Source organism: Pomacea canaliculata, linkage group LG2 (assembly GCF_003073045.1).
Source record: "Pomacea canaliculata isolate SZHN2017 linkage group LG2, ASM307304v1, whole genome shotgun sequence".
Taxonomy (NCBI): Eukaryota; Metazoa; Mollusca; class Gastropoda; order Architaenioglossa; family Ampullariidae; genus Pomacea; species Pomacea canaliculata.
In genome coordinates, this window is record NC_037591.1 from 28,230,001 (window position 1) to 28,251,573 (window position 21,573).

Consider the following 21,573-nt stretch of genomic DNA (forward strand, 5'->3'; position numbering starts at 1 on the left):
ACAAATGATAAAAAATCTTCAGTTTTGACTCATATCTTTATAAAATTAATTTCCTTAATAAATTTGACTAGTATCAAGATATAGTACTTTTATTTTTTATGACATAAAAGCATAACTCGTTCATGCATTTACTTCGGAAAGCTTCGCGGGTAAATGCCTAGTTGCAAATTTCTTGTACTTAAAAAGTAGTTCTAATTACCTGTCACATTACTTAAAAAAATTTACTGACGAAATAGTACTGAATGTCTTCTAAAGATATAAATTACTGTATAACTTTAGTTAATATATTTATATGCGTTTTCAATAATTAAAAACTCACGTCACTAAATCTGCTGAGCGGAGGGATATTCACGGACGCTCTCGCACCTCGTGTTATCCAGCGATTCAGCAATATATAGAAAACTATGGGGATGCTTGTGTTATGAAAACTTTGCAACTGTAGTGGAATAAAGCCCAGCGCAAAGCGGGCACTGGATCATCATCATTTCAGTGAGTTGATTCACTCATATGTCGCATCAGCCTCAGAACACGATAACAGTATCTGTAGTGACATAATAGCCCATTCACAACGGACTGGGCTGTTCCATAAGCTAGGCTCAAAATGGCTTCCCGCAGTAAATAGAAATGCACCGGGTACATTGCACTTCTACATGTTTCGCTTTCCATCACAGGAAATTGATTTTTTTTTTTCTGTGATTCCAAATTTTCATTCAGAGAAATAAAGTTCGTCCTTTCAAGTTACTACTGTACATTTGTTTTTATATAGTAACGAAATGGTCAAAATTCTTAACTAAGGCAAAGGAATATTTTCGGTCAGCATGAGTGGATATTAAACTGAATGAAGCGTCGCTATTAAAAGAAATAGAGCTACACAACCATAACTTTATAAGAGCATTTCAACTGGTGTAAAATGTTAACATTATGGGGTGGATATGGGTATTTTTGATAGGGTTGGTCTCTGATCGTATATCTGTATTGAAATTATATTTGTGCAGCTTTACATAGTTTGATATTCAAGGAAGGAACATTTACCAGTTTCTGACTCCCTTCAGAAGCCAATAGCAAATCAATGTACACTTAAGTAGTGATATATGTATAAAAGATAAGAATCTAGGTGGAGTGTTTACATTCTTCACATAACATTAACAGGAATGGTTGCTCATAAAATAAATGAGACTGAACTAAAATGGAATAGACTGTATGTGAATTGTCCAGACTTTCCCAATTTACTGATGCAGTGCAGGAGGTTGTACTTTCTTCAGTTCAGGGGTGGATGTGTGCATACATTTGTGCCATGACCGTAATGTCAGACAACTTTTCTTGTGCAGGTACATTAAACACCAGACAACGAACAAAATGTCCCAAGCTTCAGCAGCAAGCTGTACACCACCTAACCTTATGTCTCAAGACACATTTCAAACACTATGGGATTCACTTGGGGAAATCAACGAAAATGGGTAAGCATACATGATATCTACCATTTCTATTACTTTGGATTTTCTGCTGCACCTTTGAGTCAGCTTGGATGGCAGTGACTTTGTGGTTTTCCAGATGTTTTTCTTACATTGTTTAACTAGATTTGGTGTGAACCAGCTTCATTTGCGGATTCAACTTTGCAGACGGATGCTGTAATGATACTGTTTTTGCATTTTCTGACATGCCACTTAACCATTTATTTTCACATTCCAGAAGGAGAATAATATCTCCTTAACTAAAAGATAATTATGCCTTTGATATGATTTTTTTTTTTATTTTACTTTTCCTTGGTCAGTCAAGTTTATGTAAGCTTATTAACATTTATAGGAAGAAATCTCAGCATGCTTACTTTTGACATACCCTGTTTTATAGTGCTTTGTATAATGGTGTAATTGGTTTTTTAATAATCATCGTGCAGGGGCTTCGATTTTCATAATTATAACAATTATCCATTCAACAGATGTTCCAAGGGAAACTTTTCTTTCACTTTAAGCTGCAAAAAAAAAAAGATAATTATACATAGAAAAATAAGATTATATACAAAAGGCTTTTCATATTACATCTCTATCATTACAGGGGATATACACAGGTTGTGTCACGTGACATGAATTTCCATTTTGTCAACGACGATGAGGAGGAGAACATAGCCTCAATTCAAATTGATCGTTATCATCTTTATCCAGGAAAGCCAGGCATGGGTTCCCCATCCAACAGCATTACAGACATTGTAAGTAAATGTTTTTATTTATATTTACAAACATCAGTTTTCTCACTGTCCCATGTCTCCAGAGTGGAGAGGTTCAACTGTTGCTCATTCTCTGTCGCTGGCCGCAGTATTTAGTATGCCCTCCTTCTGTCTCTCCATACAGTAGGGAGACTACATGCTTTCCAGTAATGATTTAAAACCTATCTCTTTCATAAATTCCTACCATAATTGATTAACCCTGTACTTCTCCACTTTCTGCTCTAGTAACATTTTCAACAGGTTAAACAGAAAGTATGATCATTGAAATGGCTAGTTTTTTTAGCAGTGGATTTTAATAGCCATGACCGAAACACAAATGAATAAGCATAACTCGGGATGAAAAACAAATGCATGATATAAGCTGTAAATACCACAAGCATCTTCATATGCCTTTTCATCAGTTTTTGGAAAGTGAGACACATATATGGTTGATGGGGGAGTGGGGAAGATCAAATCCTCAAATTGCTGTCTTTCTGTTTCCCTGTTTTGAAATTCCATTCAGACGATTAAATAATTAAATTTTGATCCCTTTTCTTTCTGTAGTTAAAGGGTAAAGATGGTTGATTGTCGTATTTGTGTATATGTGGCCCGCATTGCTAAAGGAGCTGCACATATTTATGCACGGTCATATGAACGAGGTTTTATTTTTAAAAATAAATGAATTGGGTCTACATGGTGTGGTTTATCTGTAAAGTCTGTTATAGAATTGACTGCAGATAAAATCTTATAAAACAGCAGTTCCCATAATAGAAGTTAGTGCGTCTGTTTTAAAAGATTTGATTCCTGTAGTTTTGCATGCCTTTTAGTCATGAAGCACCTCATCACCAGGTGTGGTATGTAAAACTGTGCTTACAAAGCAATGAATAGACTGTAATTTTTGTACTACTTGTCCAAGGGAACAAACTCATTCATAATCAAATTTTACTTTGCATCCATGCCTATGTAGCAGTGAGAGAGAATTTATTGTATATTGTATTTTCATGTCACCAAAAGAACATGTGGCCACAGGATTTTTAGTTACTGTGCAGCAAACAATGGAACTCTCTCCCTTTCCATGTCCACCACCTTCCCACTATTGAATCCTTTAAACATGCACTGAAAATACACCTCTTCCATAAATATTACTCCTAACACCTTTTCTAATAACACTAGTCCTTTTTCACACCCTTTCACAATATCATTATACTCTCAGCTCTTGTTATTTGATTCCTCTTTGTGTTTTTCTGTATTTGATTTTATCCTTCGTTTAGTTTAGATATTCTTTTATAGCTGGTATGGTTTTGTTTTCCTGTCTCTTGTATGCTGTCCATGTTCAGTTCTTGTTCCCAAGCACTAAGAGCATACTCCTTAGAGCAGACCTGGGCAAAGGCCGGCCCGCGGGCCGGATCCGGCCCGCCTCCTGTCTCTGACCGGCCCGCCAGTATGTACACTGTATACTATATATACAGTATTGGGTAAAACTGAGTTAACTATATCAGTCCAGCCCTCTAAAACCATCCCAATTTTTCATGCGGCCCCTTGGGAAAATTAATTGCCCACCCCTGCCTTGGAGTGTGAGTATGCGCTTTACAAATTTTGCATTTATTATTATTATATAGAGATCTGTTAAATTTTATGTAATGGGATAACTAAAGAAGTGTGCAGTTATTATGAATCAACAGAGGCGGTGTTAGGAATATGCGGGGCCTCGGGCCGGGTAATGGAGTACGTGTATCAATATCCCTGTTGATATGGTGCCGGAAGCACTGATTTATATACAGTTAGATAGGCTAATTTGACCTTGAAGAAGTCTGATTTTAAAGAGCTCTCAGCGGCCGCCCCATTTGCCGCTCCCAAACGCCGCGGCTGTGAATCAGTTATATATATCAGAAATGCCTGTAATATGCAGATTACAATTTTATATAACAATATTTGGGGTTTCTATCTCTGAAATTGGATCAGGCATTATCAATTAACAAAACCCTGAGCATGAAGAAATCACTTGGTCCCACCTATATTTTTGCAGTGACATATTTTATGGGCCAAAAGCATATTTACTGGAGTAAATCATGGGTGTAGAACTCAGGTAACAGTTAAGGTAGTAGTTTACCCATGTTTGTTACAGATTGTTGCTTTGTTCTTTGTAGACTCTCATTCTTCAAGTAAATGACTTGGTCATACACTAAAACATCAGTTATCACTATAGATCAAAAAGATTAACGTGTGCTAATGACACACAGACCACCCTTTGGCGATGAAGCTGATTACATTTACCAAAAGGCATGCCTTGTACATTGTATACTTGAATATTTATTGGAAGTGGATAACATACTTGAGTGGCTTGTCTTAACTCCAATATTTCTTTCAACATTACTGACATTTTGCTGGAAGGCTATTTGCACTTTGTTCTTTAAAATTTCCCACACTGTGACTGTCAGTATATGTGAAGTTACTGCTGTAGTTATGTACACATTCTAATAATAAAACACTTTCATTGAGTGAATCACATTATTGGATGTGTAAATAGCATTGTGATGTCAGTCTTATGCTTAAATAAACAGTTCTTAAATAGTGTTTTATTTATTATCAGGAACAAGCACATCAGAAGGCATATACTCTATAGCTTGTTTTCACTTCAAGGGGTGCTATTTAGATATTCTTAATGCCAAAAATATTTTTATGAGCTTTCAACTATTTAAAATTAGTATATTAAAAAAGGAGGATATCTTTAAAATAATCACAATATGCTCTATCTTGTAACTGCACACATCTTTACATTTTGTGATTTAGTGAGAGATTGAACAACACCAGTCTCTTTGGAACCTTAGTGATCATCTTGGTCACTTGAAATATGCGTTTCATGTGTCAACTGTGGCTGCTTTTGAGAAGTCTCTCTCCAGCCTTCAGAAAAAAGCACTGGCTTGGACCTTGCTAGTTTATAGCTTTACAGGAGATGTAGGATAGTATGTAAACTAGGATTGCGATAAGAGAAATCTGGTTATCAGTTGTATCCCTGTAAGGTCATGGTCACGGGTAGCATACTTGAAGTATATACAGTGTGTGTGATAACGTGATGATGGTGGTTTTAACTGTCATCTCCATTCCCCATCCACGCAATAGATAAAAATATATCCTATAATTCAAGCCACAGTATGTGTGTGTGTTTGCTTTTAGCAGAGCTTGTAAACTAGTATTAAAGGTAGTATATGTAACATGCATTTGCAGGTTTTGTTTGGAAGGAGGTTCATTGTGCTGCAAAGAAGTCAGATGTGATTTTGCTTATCTAAGAGTGAAAGATGAAAGGCACTCCATCTCCAAGTATTTGTATTCTTCCTATTCCCCCACCCCCACCCCTTTACCGTCATAAAGGTTGACCTTCATTGATGTGGCAGCACTGAGGTCCATATGAATGCAGATTTTTCCAGCTTGATTTGTACAATACTGGCACAAGGCAAAATACTGGCTTATGCAAAAAATTGCGTACAGTACGCATTAAAAGTTCGGAGGACCCCTTCAATTTTCTTCAATGGGGTCCCAGGGGACCCATTCAAATTTGGGCGAAGAACAGATACAAAGTTGGATAAGTGTAGTGTCTGACATCGTAGCCCAATCTATTGTTGTCATCTGCTACAAGGTGAGAGTTACTTCCCTTGCACTGAGTTTTTTCCCTTACTGGAAAGCATTCCATTAACCTATTTGCAAGATGTTGTTGACAGCATGGTTAGAATCATCGTCTCAGAAACGGAAAGAAAGTGAGCACCCCAAGTACAGTGAGCATAAGCTCATCACAGAGGCTTGCACAGACTTCATGGCACAGAAATCTCACCGTTTCTGACTAGACACTGACACTCATCCTGCTCGCAGCGCCAAAGATGGATCCGAGTGGTGGTGGTGGTGTTGGTTTGGGGGGGGGGGCGTATGTGACGACAATAAACGTCCAGCACTCAAACAAAGGCAGAAACAGTCAGCAAGTGTGCGCCAAAACTAATCCCGCCAAAACTAGCAACAATGCCGGACTACCGGCCCTCTACAAATCCATAGAGCGCTGAAACAGATGTTGACAAATGCCTCCAAGTTGGTGCGCGCAGGAACGTAATGTTCTGCCACAAACACCATCCGGACCGGAGGCCTTGCGAATATTCATTCGCTGAAACAGCTCCACAACGTTCATGACAAATCTCAGCCTTCTGTACAGGGTGAAGAGAACTACGCACATCTTTAATTTGCACTGAGAAGTCATAAAAATCGAAATGAGCAAGATCATTAGCCAGGCCATACTCTCAACGCCTGAGATCGAGATTTTGGCTTTCGACCCCTTACTTCGATCATCAATATTGGCCATGTTCTTGAGTCCCTGCCAAGCTACTCGGATGTTACCTGTAGCAAACTGAGACTCTATTTTTGACTTGTGTTTCACCTTGACCCAACGGATAGCATCACGGACCTCTCTATGTACCAATTTTCTGTCATGGGCAGAACCCGTGAAGAACACACATTTCTTTTTGTTAAGCACTGCTTTTAGGCCCTTGGTCACCCAAGGTTTGTTGTTAGGATAAAACATAAACTGCTTTGATGGAATGGTGCAATCTACACAGACGGAGATATATGAAGTGATGGTGTTTACTAAGTCATCCAGATTAGGACATGCTTCTAAAAGTCATCCCAGTCAATACATTCAACACAGCCTTGACATAGAAACTAGGACTAGGAGGATGAAGAAAATGGAGTTCGGACATTTTGTTGCAATCTACAATGCCAACTCATTTATTTAATATATACACAGAAATTTAAAGTATTGGAATTTCATTACCATTTGACGGAGATCCAAACTACTTGTATCTTTACTGCTAACTGTGTGTTAAATGTCTGTATGAGTATGTATGCCTGCCTTTGTGAGCGAAGAAAAATTTCTGTCCTGGGTTTCCTCGACAGACAATAAAGTCTGATTTGATTTGATTTGATTTAGACATTACAGTGCTTTGTGTGCCTGAAAGGCAGTTGAACAAAGTAGTTGATTTGTTTGGGGGGGGGGGGTTTCAGCTTTGTAATGGGACCCCTTAGAGCTAGCCTGGGACCCTTTAGAAATGTGAAAAAGGGGTCCCTGGGACCCCAAAGAATTTAGCCTTAGCAGAAGCACTGGGACATCAAAAATAATTCTCTACTTTCTCGGTAACTGGTAATACCCTTTGTACAAAATATGGCAAAGACTAAAGATTGGCACTATTCTTCGTGGACAAATGACACTAAATGTGTGTGTGGCCCGCATGACAACACAAATGTGACCCATGCGGCACTGGAGGAGCTCAGTTTGACACGTCTGCTATACAGGAAAAAAATAAACTTTAAAAGTCAGTATATTTTAAAAAATGTTTTCCAGTCCCTGTTAGTATTTGAATAATGCAAAAACATTTTAAGAAACTCAGAAATTAGCTTTGAAACAAGTTATTTTGCTAATTTTTGCAGAGCTGAAGTATGCATTTGTCTTAGAGAATGCACATTTGCAGAATAACAAGTTAAATAATAAGCGCTAGATTATTATAGCGCATACAGTAAGAACATGCTTTTTAGCTCTTAAGAACGAGACATGGACATGTGAGGGACAGAAAGATAAAGAACAGTACTGATGACAAATTGTCAAAACAGCTTTTAGATTATTAACTGTTCTTCACCAACCAGCTCAAAGTTTTAGGGCAGGAAGACAGTGAAGCATAAGTGCTTGCTGTGTAACTTGACACTATCCTTAAAGGTTGAGGGGAAAAAATATGGTGATGTGAAGCTGGGCTAAAAAGGCTTTAAAGTGTGTGGACAGCAGGAGTAGGAGGGGCGGATGGGCAAGATCAAAGACTGATGCATGAAGAGCCTAGAGAGTTGACAGATGAGAGAGGAGGTAGGGTGATGGCAAAGCATGCCTGCATTAAAGATAGCCACCACTCTGAGAGGGACGCAGATATTGTCAGTTAAAGAAAGGACAGTCCTACACCCAATACAATATGTGACAGAAATCAGTATGAAGAAATGTATCAAAGAGAATACAGTTTGATATTTTGATGTGACAAATAACCAGTTCGGTGGAACAGCAGTCTGTACAAGCCTACAGTGTTGAAAAAATAAACAGAACAGTGTATCACTTCCACACCAGAGCTGCTGAAAGTAAAAGTGAAAAAGCATACAGTGAATGGGTTTTGAAACAGCTATTAAAGAGGAGTATTGAACTTTTTTTTAAGGGCTGTAAAATCTGCATTTGGCTGCCCAGTTCAGACATTGATAGCGACTTGTATTGCATGATGATGGCATATCAGTAAATAAGAAGAAAAAGCTTTGTGCATCTAATTTCATTTTACATCTTCATTTATTTGGAAATAGAAACAAAGAGAAATTGATGAAACATTTTAACATCTTATAATAATTGCTGAAAAGCGCCTAAGACTCATTGCTTCATTGAGATCATGGTCAACAGTGAGGACTGAAGAATGAAGTTTATCCAGGAAAATGTCAGGTTTTTGTGATAGCAGTTTTGACCACTGCTATAATTTACAATTACCCTTATGATTGTATAGAACGTCCTTTCAAGCTTCTTTGCATGGCATAAGCCGTGGTTCCTAAAATCCCTGTTATTTGCATGCATTCATGGCTTTGTCAAGAAAGTAATCGTCAAGAACCGGTACAAATGGCCGTTTACTGGACAGTACGCCAGCCTTGCTCAGAAGTTTTTTTGCTTGTTTGGATTATGTCTGGTTCCTTAAAAACCGTAGTGTTGGCTTGTGTTACTCCCACCCGCTAATTGTACCCGATTGTGTGTGTGTGGTTGGCGGAACAGACCTTCAGGCATCTCTTTTCCTCACTGCCAATTTCGATCCATGCTACATGAACAATACATTGATTTATTACCGTTGGTTGAACATGGCCTTATGATTGTGAACTGGTGAGTGTAACTTGACAAAGCAGCTTTCGCGTCCTCGGGTCAAACAGCCAACAGTGATTGGGGTGGAGGGAGGCTGGAGGTTAGAAAGTGAAGAGACAATACCCTTGACCTTGCATTTCCCACTGCCGCGTGGGACATGTCAGCGTCGAAAGGACAACTTTCCAGCGAGTAGTGAGTGTTGCGCGTGGTACGTCCATGGTTGCTGGTGTCTGAGAGGACCACATCTAGTGGGTCCAGCGCGTCGTCACCGATAGAACCTGGAAATGCAGCCTGGTCCTGACCAGCGAGCAGACACTCGTGACGTGATGGGCGCAAGACAATCGGCCGGGTGCTCGTCTTTCAGAACAGGCGTCGTGGCGCTCGATGCTGCAGGAAGTGTCATAAAATCACTGCGACTAGGAAAAGATCCCATGACATTATGCTGTGTGGAAGTTGTATGTTTTGTGGGAAATACCTTGTTACATCTCGCACTGCGCGTGTGTAAAATAGTGTGCGCAAGTGCATTTTATGGGGGGAAAAATCTTTTTAAGGCCTGAAATACAGCCATCTCGACTGGGCTGGGAGAGGGATGCGGAAATTAAATTTATTATTATAGTTGACAGTTTACCCGATGTTTTTGGGTCGACGAGAAAACGTGACGAACCGTTAGTTCAGTGATAATCTTAAAATCTGAGAAAGTCTAAGGAGAGAACTAGGTGTTAAGTAGATATGGATAAGATTAATGTCTTATGAAAAATGATGCTTTGTCGGCTCTTAGCCGAAAGTTAAGAAAATTCTGCAAACATTTGGAAACACAAGACTCCTAAACATGGCTACGACTACGATGGAAATGAACTGGATGGGGGGGGGGGGTGTCAGGAAATGTGACTTGCTTGTCGGCTGAAGACTGCCGAGGGGATTTGGGGGCGTATGCGGTGAAGTACTAAGAAGATTTAGTTTGCGTAATTCCAGTTTTTATTTTGATCAAGTCGCAGTTTTTCTGGCCCTCGTACATCCGCTTTTTACCGTCACCTCCAGCCACCTTTTCCTCACAACATAATCGTTAGTTATTCCACCTTACCCCCACTCACTCCTCTTTCTCCTTTGGATTACCCTGTATTCTGGCCGGACACATTCAGAAGTTCAAGATTCCGCCGGTCGACTCCGATCAATATCTGCAGGTGTAGCTAAGAATATAGATGACGTAGATTGTCACACCTGTGAAAAGGCTTGTATACTAAACAGAAAACATCCTTATCTTTACTTTGCTATGTGTGCTCTGTGTGTATGTGTTACATTCTCTCTAGTTCGGACTTTTTGAGGTCTAAAATAAGTAGTGGAACCGAGCGGACGAAAGACTGCGTCGCTTGGGCGTCACCATGACGACGACGGACTGCCTTCGCACAGAGCGGCTGGCGGACACATATTGAACAGGGGGAAGGGGTGGCTCGGCCCACTTCTCTCTTTCCCGTCAAGGGCTCCCGTGCGGTGTGTTTGTGTCGCTGTGTGCGTGTGCCCGATTGATTTCTAACGGTGGCTGCGTGCGTGTGTAGCTTTGACCCCGTGTGTCGTGTAACGGGACTGGTACTTGAATGCGTGTGCAACTGTTTATCATAATCAGATCTCCCGTTACCTATAGGCGAACTAATCTACTCATTCACCTTCGCCGTGGGCAAGTCGTGGCTTGTTTTTCCCGGCGCTGGTACCAGACGTGATCGGACCTGCAGGAACCACCCCACAAGAACCTGATTGTCGCATTCCCTTCCCCCGTCAACATTGTCCAATTTGTGGCCAGAATATTTTCTGGCTTCCCGCGGCATGGTAGGTTAGTTTCCCCGAGAGTTCTCATCAGGCTTTGTTTTTCTTGTTGCGTCCCTCATCATTCCGTCCATGATGATCAAAGTGGAGAGGACTGGCTTCACGACCTATCGTGTGAGTATACCTTGGAGACGCTGTATCACTGCAGGTTGTTTGGGCATGTTGCTTTTGCTCTTTTGCCGTTGGCTGAGGCCCTCGCCCTGCCTGCAGTACAGGTGGGGCCAGCCTGTGGGCTAGCAGTGGACTAAGGAGGGTTTAGAATATTTTAAAGATGATCATGCAGCTAACCACAGTCCAGACAAATGTTTATTTTCATGGAGAATAATAAGGGTGGAATGAGATTTGTACCAGGGTAAAGCAGGAACCCTGCCAAATGTAGTTACCTGCAACATAACACAAGTAAAACCTGTAGGCATATTCAAGGAGTTTGTACTCAAAATGTCATGTGTACGTGAGAAATATGTGTTGGGGGAGAGAGGGACTAGGTGTAAAGGGCTATGAGAAGGAGACCGTTATCTTTTGTGACACTGAAGATGGGTATACAGCTCTATATCTTGATTTCTTTAAAGGTATGACAAAGGATTGATAGAAAAGTATTGTTTGAGTTCTTCCTAGTTGTAGTCGTTTACACAGTTGTAGCTATGGTGCTTGAGAACTGAAAAATGTTTAACAGAGAACCAGATTCTCAAAGACTCACCTGGTTGGTAAAACATATCACACTCAAAAGACTTCTTTCATATCGCTTATTAATGCCTCAAACATGAAATCACAAGGAGAAACACAAATCTCAAGAAATTAAGTAAAATTCCTTGTCTGTTCAAATCTCCATTTGAGCCTGAATGTTGGAATCATGGCCGATACAAGTTTCCCAGTAAATAACGAATCTCAAAAGCCCATGTGCAGATATGGAAACTATTTGTCACTGACCTCACAAGAAAATATAGTGATGCAATAAGTATGCATTTGTTCCCAGATGATTCATTGTTGAGAAGATAGTGAATCAATTTTGTTCGTGTGGAGTTGATTTCATTGCACCTACTACAGTACTGTCATATGCAAATGCTATTTTGCTACTGAATTTTTAGCTTGTAGCACATACAGTGATCCCTCACCTATAGCGGGGGTTACATTCCAGAGACCCCTGTAATAGGTGAAAATCTGCAAAGAAGTAGCATTATGTTTATTTTATGATTTATATATTTTAAGGCTTAACCCTTCCCACACTCCCATTGTGTACAGTACGGTATTTATCCGCTGCCCATACTGTATTTTATTTCAGTTTTATATTTTAACGATTTTTACAATATTTTTTATTGTTTCAACACTTTTTAGACAAAAACAATTAAAATCATAAACATTATATAAATACCTAGATACCACAAAATCCTGATAAATACGACTATGCTTACCATGTTGTATTGTGAAGTTGTTATTAGTCATCTGCTTTCTCGGTGTTGTTGTGTTTAGGGCTTTGAACCTTCATAAACTTCAAGTTCAAATACCTAAAATTGAATACCTTCAAGACTGGAGAACAGTGTTTCACATACATTTTCTCAACTATAGCATGATAAATGAAGATCGTCTGAGTAGCCCAATGTATTCCCCCACCTTCTGTCATGTGCTTACAAAGATAGCGTAGAGCCGGCTGTGATGTTGCATGTTAGTCATGCATGGGAGAGAGATTTTTCAGGATTTGCTGACTTTAAGGGCAAATCGTCAACTTTGAAATTAGACAATAAATAAACCTCTGTGTTTCAGATGCTGAAATTTCAGACTATATTTATATTATCTCTGCCTACCAAAAATCTGTTTATAACTCAAACCAGTCAGGTAGATCTATAAATTTTTCTAACTTCTCTGCATGCATTTCAAATTTTATCAACTCTTATACAAATACCTTGAGATGGACTGGGAATGTGTACAATAGTGCCATGGTGGCCATGTGTGAACAAGGAAAGAGAAAATACTTGCACCAGCAGGAGTGAGGTAACTAGCCGCCATCTGGGAGCTAGGCGAATAGTATTGATCACAGGATTCTGGTCTTGCCAGGATGGCCACAGATCAATGCCTTCCCCCCCCCCTCCCAACAGTGGCACTCTTGGCCTCATCTGCTTACCTGCACTTCCCACCGTTTGTGACTGTTGGATAAGATTGTTACTGATTAATTGTTGCTACTGAAAGTTCTTAGAAGTTCTGTTTCTGCTGTCATGTGTCATCGTTGACATGTGTAATCGAGGGGACTATGTAAACAATGATTGATAGTAAAACAGGCTCATAATTGCTACAGGTAAGGCTGGCCTGTTTCTGGAGATGCAGAGCCAGCCTTATTGGCTTGACAAACAGGTAACTTATTAAGCGTGTGTGATAAGGGAAACCAGATTTGGTGTGAGTGATGTTACAACTGCTACAGTTTAGCAGCAGGGGTTTTGTTTCACAGGAACACTGTCACTCCCATGCAGCTGATGCTGGCCACATTCTTTTTGGTTTGGAGATTGGGGGGGGGGGATCATTTGATGGTCACAGTTTAGGAAGTACAGTTTTACAATTAGCAGGGGAGTGTGTGAAGTAAGAGTAGTAGGAGACCTAAATTTGCTTCATTTTATGAGACAGATCATAGAGGTCCATCAACTAAAGTGCTACTTCTTTGTTAGACTCTGCAATTGTAATAAAATACAGAAAAATTAGTTTCAAGACCATAGTTTATCTAAGGTGTTACACGATTTATTTTTTTCTTTTTATCCCTTTAATGTTAAAAATTATTGTGCTCATGCTTCAAGCTGTGCCTTCAAATGTATTATCCATTAAGATGTAGTTTCAGAACAAGATGTTTATATAAACGCTGCCTCATTATGTGTTTGGTTTTTATATGCAGCTGAATCCAATCATACCTCACACGTCTGCTTCTGGCATGAGCCCAGATTCACAGACAAACATCATTGGCAGCTCTTCTTCCAGTCCCTATAATGATGGTGCTATTACTTCCCCTCCACCATACTCACCTCACACAAGTGTCACCTCACCGATTCCTTCCGTCCCATCCAGGTTAGTAATCATTCTGTGGATTGCTTATTTTGGCAAGCCAGATTCCTATGCGTGCAACTCTTAATAAGTGTATACATTTTTTAAAAAAATATTATTTCAAGTTTTAGGTTTGGGGGGGTCAACTGCATTTTATGCTTAAGCATAAGTTATAGCTTTTTTGCAAATTAAGCAGATTCTGGGGTTCTTTGTTTTTTTTCAGCAATGATTATGCAGGAGATTATGGTTTTGAAATCTCTTTTGCACCACCATCAAAAGAGACAAAGTCGACAACATGGACAGTAAGTGCTTTAAACATGATTTGCCTTTAGTATTAAAGAAACATGTGTTAATCTTTATACTTTTTTATAATTGTGGAATTAAAAATCAGCCGTAAGGATCAATAAGCATTTGGTTGGCAGGATATAAATTTTTAGAACTTTTCTCATTGCTTTTGACAGTATTCAGAGATGCTCAAGAAGTTGTACGTACGAATGGCAACAACATGCCCTGTAAGGTTTCGAACTTTGCGCCCAGCATCATCACAGTGCATCATACGTGCCATGGCGATTTTCATGAAACCAGAACATGTTCAAGAGGTGAGACCTGTCAGTTTGTTGAGAAAATATGAGATAGTGCTTAAGATGTGGCTTACAAACAGTGCAGTGTGCTTTGTACAAAATGGAATGTTTGTCAGGTGGGAAATAATGTTTTTATGAAGTTTCCTTCTGTGTGGATGCGAGTGGGGTTTGTAATTTTAAAGATAAGTACAATAGTCCCTTAACTTACTCCATCAATTCGTGCCCCAAACCCCATCCTTCTCCTCCACCATACCACTACCAACCCCAAAATTTATATTTAAAATGCATTTCACTGCTTTTTTCCTAAACAATATGGTTATTTGAGGGGGGGGGGACCCTTAAATATGATATGACTAAGGGTTGACAGGCGTGCAGTACTAGTGTTATGGTGAAGATTTTTTTTCAATGCATTGGTTTTAAAACCACATCAGTGAAAACCATGTTGTGTAGTGAGCTTTTTGCCCTTCCCTGTCTAGTATGCTGTTGCAGGTTTCAACATGTTTCATTCACAAAGGCCAATAGCTCTTCAAACAAGATATATGTAAAATTTTTTGTTTTAAAAAATTTTTTTTTTTGCTGGGAGTTTTCCTAATATGGTAAATAGGTATGATGTTTATGGTTGTGTGGCATAGGCTGTGGCAATGGTGAATATGAGCAGGTTGAATTGCATGGCATGGTGGGGGCTGTAAGAAATGCTGATGGTGGTGGTTTGTTGTTTACAGGTTGTCAAAAGGTGTCCCAACCATGCCACAACACGAGAACACAATGAAAACCACCCGGCCCCAACACACCTTGTCAGATGTGAACACAAGATTGCAAAATATGTGGAAGATCCATATACCCAGCGGCAATCTGTCATCATTCCATATGAGACTCCACAAGGCTGGCTCTGAATGGGTCACAAATCTCTTCCAGGTGAGCAGAGTTCATACTGGTGTCTTGCTTCTTTCTGGGAACAAAATCATTTGTATGAATGATGAAAACTTCCCAATAAGGTGATGGTGTTTCTGGAGCCTGCTATATAGAACCAGTGAAGAGGAATAGGCATGAGATCCACATTGCATAAAACTCAGAAATGTTAGCATGTTAAGTGATTTTTATCTAGTCTGCCACTCATGGGCATCTTATACATTTATATGTATATATTTCATTCAGTTTGCTTTAAAAACCCACCTTGGTGTAAAACTAAACAAGATGACATTTGAGAAAAGAAAGTGTGTAGCTGTTTTATCTAATATCTAACCTACATCATACTCTTCTATTCTGAGTTATCCATACATAAGGGAAGAGAGAACAGATGTGTTTCTTTGCTAGTTATTTTCTTACACCCTTTTCATAGACAACTTTTTCCATGTCTGACATTTCAGTTCATGTGCCTGGGTTCTTGTGTGGGTGGCCCTAACCGTCGGCCCATTCAGATTGTGTTTACTCTGGAGTGTGACAATCAAGTGTTGGGTCGACGGGCTGTGGAGGTTCGAATCTGTGCCTGTCCAGGGCGGGATCGGAAGGCTGATGAAAGAGCTGCACAGCCAGTATCAAAACAATTGGTGAAAAAAGGTTGGTTTGTTGTGTCTAGATAAGTACCATGATGTTTCTTAGCTCTAAGGAGGGTTAGTGACATAATTTGGGGGTTAAAAGTGGAATTTAAAATATGGTAAAATAGAGGGTAGTATATTAAGAGAAAAAAAATATGATAGTGTCATTTGAAAGTTCATTGAGCATTTTAGTTGGCTTTTTTTTTTTTTTTTTCTCCCCTGGATATTGCATCAGAATGTGTTATTTATTTCTGTAGAATGTATATGACATGTAGACATTCAAAAAAAGTGCAGAACCATTTAGTAGTACATCTGTTGCTTGGAATTTTGTAGTGGCTTTATCTTGTTCAGGCATGTCCAAAATTTCCATCGAAACATCCATTGGCGCCGTTGGGACAGGCAAGAAGCGTAAGCATGAGGAGATTTATACTCTGACAGTGAGTATCACTTCTTATGCTCAGCTAATTGTATCAGTAAACCTTTTGCACTAGTCAGTAATCTTTTTAGAATGTCAGGACCGCAGCTTGTTTGAAGAAATGGTAACGGAATCAACCTTTACTATGACAGGTCTGCGGCCGTGAAAACTATGAAGTTTTAAGAAAAATTCGGGATTCACTGGAACTTTCTGCTCGGGTCCCACAAGAGACATTGGAGTCCTACAAGCAGCAGCAGCTGGAGATGCAGCAACGGTGGGTACTGCCTTGTGTTTCCTATATTAGAGGTTGTTTTAAATATATTTAAATTTGGGTATATTTAAATACAAGTATATAGAACAGAATTAATTTGCAGATGACCATGAGGATAAATGAAAGTGACTTTAGTACCCTCTTACTACACTCACACTATTGTAGGTAAATATATTGAAAAACTGGGGTTTGGAACCATGTCTGTGTGAGAAAAAATTCATTTAGAGGGACATCTGCCTTTTCACATAGTCCAGTAAAATATTTTGTGTCTTTGGGTGGTGGGGATTTCTACTGTGACACCATTTATTTGTGGTCAGGAAATGGTATTAGATCTATGGTTAAAACCAATTGTGTCTTCACATATGAGTCCAATCACCACATAAATTTTGGAACATGCAGTATAAATTAAACTTAACATTTTTTGTGCACATTAGAAATGTGTCAGTTTTTGCCCTATCACAAGCTGTCTTTTGATTCCATTAAAGTTTTGTATGTGTGTGCAAGAGAGAAAGGGTTCACAAACATATCAAAAGGATCATGCTTTTAACATATGAGCATTCTCTGCATTCTGTACTATCCTGTATTTTTTATCACTGGAACATGCAGCGTGTATTCAGTTATTTGTAATACCCAAGCACTGCAAAAGACAGATTATTGGGAGCAAAAGAAGTACAACATTCAAATTACTAAGACATCCAGATTTCTTTAACTTATTACATGCAGGTGGTTTTATATTTGCATAACCATACAGCACCACAAATATTACAGAATATGAAATAAAATATGGGTTGGTTACCTTTGTGTCATGCAACACTTTAAATAAAACAGGCAGCAGAAAGGTGGTTGCTTCAGTGTGCAGGAGAGCAAAAATTTCATGTCTGTGGTGGTGCAAGACAGCCATTTTAGCTCATGTGTTACCAGTGCCACTTAAATTGAGGAAGACCTATGTTAGAGGTCTTAGGTGGTGGAGGCATGGTTTGCTGCTCGTCCTTATTATATAGATCAAAGTTGCAGGACTGTTCACAGCTTCTCTTCAGTCCATTACAATATATCCAGTCAAAAGTATGCTTTTATTCCTGTTTTTTGGGGGAATTTTAACTGTCAGGTGTGCAAATATTGGTCTATGGAAGAATCTCATCTTACTCATTTGTTATATTTGCCTTTTATCTGGCTGGTAGCTCAAGAGGAGCGCCTAGAATGGAGAGTCTTGTTTATTCACTGAGCTCTGCAAGCAGCCACCTGCCAGCAGCCATTCTGGTGCTCAACAGATATTTGTTGTGATTGCCATATGTATGACAACCTTTACCCCCTCACCTAAGAGATATTGCTGTAGATGGGCTACTGGTGGCTAAAGTGTAGTTATTGTGGCTGCTTGCAGGTGGCTTACCTACATGCTGGCACAGGATAACAAGGGCAAGGTCCTGCCTCCCAAGAAGAAAAAGCTGCCCCCAAAACCATCACACAAGGTCATCAGGCGATCCTGAGTTTTGGGATGGAGACTCTTCTAAGTCCTGTTGTTAAACTCATCCTCGTGGACAAATTAGAGTTTGCAATGGCACACATTTGGGCTTCTGTTTGCTAGTGAGCAACATCTGTGGAGACTTGGTGTTGGACAGCTGCCTTGCACATGTTGGCATTTTCCCTAGCTTGCCTATCAGAAGTTTTGTGCTCAGGTTCATATAAAGCATTGCAACTGATGAAGTGACCTAGGTTAGCTTGAGAGACTAGGTTTGGCCGCCTTTAACAATCTTTATCTTTGTAAAAGAGATGTATGGAGGAATGATTTGCAAAACTTGAATTTGGAGCATCTTGAAGTTATCAAACCATGGAAGCCCTTGGACAGCATAAAAAAAAATACTGTACAGTTGTAGGGCCTGCATACACAGAGACAGTTTTGCATATCTACACCATATTACTGTCTTAAGGATTTCATTAGCTTCTTACAGAAGCAAATGAAGCCACAAAGTGCAGAAAATGCATATCATGGCTATTATGATTTGTGTTCTTTAGCAGGTGGCCTCAACCCATTTGCCCACCAATCCGCTGCACCTCTAGTAATCACTACACATACCCTTCAAGTGATAAAACAGTACAGCAGTGAGCTATGTTCATCAGTGCGTTGACATGGGTGTTCATTGTTGTCTCCCTTTGGTCTTCCTCTTGGTGTCATAAGATGAATGCATTATAAGTAATCACATAACACTTATCAAACATGCACCACTTGTCACAGTAACTGTTTCTTTTTGATGTAGAGTATTAAGGAATAGGCTGCTGAAATGAGCAGTAGAGGAGAAATCAGTTTTGATATATGGAGTAGTATTAAAAATATTTTGCATCTATTTGACAGAACGAGATGAAAAATTATGATATTAGTCTTCTTTCTCCTGTGTGTGCTTGCAAGATATAAAGAGAGAAGTTGCCCTGGGAAGTAATTTTTATTGCAATGATCACATGCATTATCTGTCTGGCTTGTATAGAGCACCTTGATTGATTGGAGTTCAACTCCATTTGTATGAGTTAAAGGGATACTAATACTAAGTCTTGCTTTCAGGGTGAAGCTTGCTCTAGGGGAGTGGATGCTAGTTTTACAGGCACATGTAAATATTAGGATCAAGGACATAACATGAGTATAATGTGATCTGTAAGTCCCACTGTTGGCATCCTTGTGGGCATACTGCATATATTGCTACTTTTGTAAATATATGAATTTTTATTTTCTGTAAAATATTGTGCTATATCACGTCATATAATCTTATTTTATGTTCTGTTTATATATTTGTCAATTTCATCATTTTGATACATAACTAGTCGATAAAACAGTAAGGAGAACTAAATTGACTACCAGCAAAGCATTAAAACAGGCTTTGCCTAATATTTTATTTTCACTTGTGTAGAAACCTTTTCTTTAAGTTTTCTGTTAGTACATCTGTGCCAAATGAAACTAATGTCTGCATTTTTAAGTTTTATTTATTCTAGAACATATTTTGAGAGTAAAAAGTTGAGGTCAATATGTGGGGCTACGCATGCCGTCCAATTGCCTGTCTCTGATAACAGTGTTTCCCACTTTTTCTCATATAATCCTCCTCGCTGTTCTTGACCTTTATACTGTAGATTATACAGTTTATATATTTTTTTTTAATTTTTCATTTGTAGCATACACATTGTTATTTATTTTTGATGTTCATCATTAACAAAAACTGAAAATGATTCCAGCCCATTCCTGATTTTTGATGGTTTCTTTTAAATATATTTTTATTCTGCGCAGGTGGCCATATGTTAGTTTTGTGTTAGTAAATAGATCTGATTGTTTGCTTGCCGATACAAGATGAATCATGTCCCTGTGACTAATTTTTAAAAAAATAAAAAGAACTGCCTTGTTTACAAAAACTGTTTTTTAGTGACTCCAGTCCATGTTGGTGTGGTTAGATTATAATCTTTATTTTCCTCTACCTGTTTATTCTTTGTCTGGTCTAGAAGTTATCTTCACGAGAAACACACATTTGGTGCACTCTTCACCTTTATTCTTTGAGTATTAAGAGTTGATAAGTTAGATAAAGATTTTGTGTTCTAATATATCCATACCTCATTGGTGCTAGAAGGGTTCTTATGGTGTAGTATTTCATAGAATCTACAATCATAAGCTAGTAGTATTTAAGAAATTATTTGTTGATTTCTTAGATTATCAGTGCCTTTTTTCCACTAAAACATTTTCATGAGCGAGCACATGTCAGCAAATTATTTTTAATAAGCCTGTTAAAAAGTGAGTGAATACACAGATTTAGGCACCAACCACAGCATAAGCTTATCTAAAGTGAAAAAAATATTTCCTTGAACCATACGGCAACATGCAAAATTCCATCTTTCATCCAGCAGTTCATATTTCCTTATTGTTTTAAAGATTGCAGTCATAGTTGATGCAAACATTTGAGAGATTTTTGGACTACCTATTAAATATTATTAAGTTATGTAGCAGCTTGAGATAAATTCAGCTATTCTATGGTGGGATTTCATTGCATCAACAAGGGTTGCGGTAGATTTTTTTTTTGAATGTTATTAGCTATGTCTTCAGCTGGAGAAGCAATGGCATTTGGTACCTGTGCATACAAAAGAGAATGTCTTTACATCATAAGCTATTTATGGATACGATGCCTATAAGTTGAACTTGTTTTGTAATTAGATACTTTGGTGGTTTCAGAAATTGAGAGGGGTTCTATGTAACAGCATATTACATAATGTATGATGTCAAGAGACCAAAGTACTTTACAGCTGAAAATACATGACAATAATTTTTCATATTCTGAAACTGCAGAAAAGCGTGGCATAGAAGTGGCTCGGCTTGCTAAATTTGAACTCAATCTTTTAACTATGAAGGGAGTCCATACATTATATTGAAATCAGAACATGCAAACAGAAAACGCTGTAAGAGTGATGAACTGTAACAGTGCTGGGGCTGAAAAAGACAGCTATGCTAATTTAGTTATCATTTGCAGGGTTGGTTCCACACCACAGCTGATATCCATTCCTTCTTGTGATGGCCCCTCTTCAGCCAGTGGCAGTTGTACTATAGACATGGTAGACCCCACACGTCAATCCACTCTGCCATTTGATGCTGACGTCAGCAGCTCCCAGCTGACACTAGATGTGGTAGCAAACAGTAATACTGGTGATGTGGCTGTCATCAAAAATGAAAATGCTGGACTGCAAGACCATGTGCAGGACCACACCATTGCCAGGTGAGTGTTGATTTTCATCATGCTTTTCATCCCACACCCAGTTGTTTGTTTTTTTGTTTGTTTGTTTTTTTTTTTTTTTTTTTTTGTTGTTGTTTTTTTTT

At 38.9% G+C, this 21,573-nt stretch overlaps 1 protein-coding gene across 1 annotated transcript in view; it reads left to right on the forward strand.

Moving 5' to 3' along the window:
- The window catches only part of LOC112556572 (tumor protein 63-like), a 36,192-nt gene that overhangs the window by 7,526 nt on the left and 7,093 nt on the right, over positions 1-21,573 (forward strand). Inside the window, 11 exon segments of the mRNA XM_025225711.1 lie at positions 1,329-1,457; positions 2,053-2,203; positions 13,792-13,961; positions 14,161-14,239; positions 14,399-14,536; positions 15,241-15,399; positions 15,401-15,433; positions 15,886-16,075; positions 16,405-16,490; positions 16,621-16,742; positions 21,230-21,472. Coding sequence (XP_025081496.1) covers positions 1,329-1,457; positions 2,053-2,203; positions 13,792-13,961; positions 14,161-14,239; positions 14,399-14,536; positions 15,241-15,399; positions 15,401-15,433; positions 15,886-16,075; positions 16,405-16,490; positions 16,621-16,742; positions 21,230-21,472 — 1,500 coding nt within the window.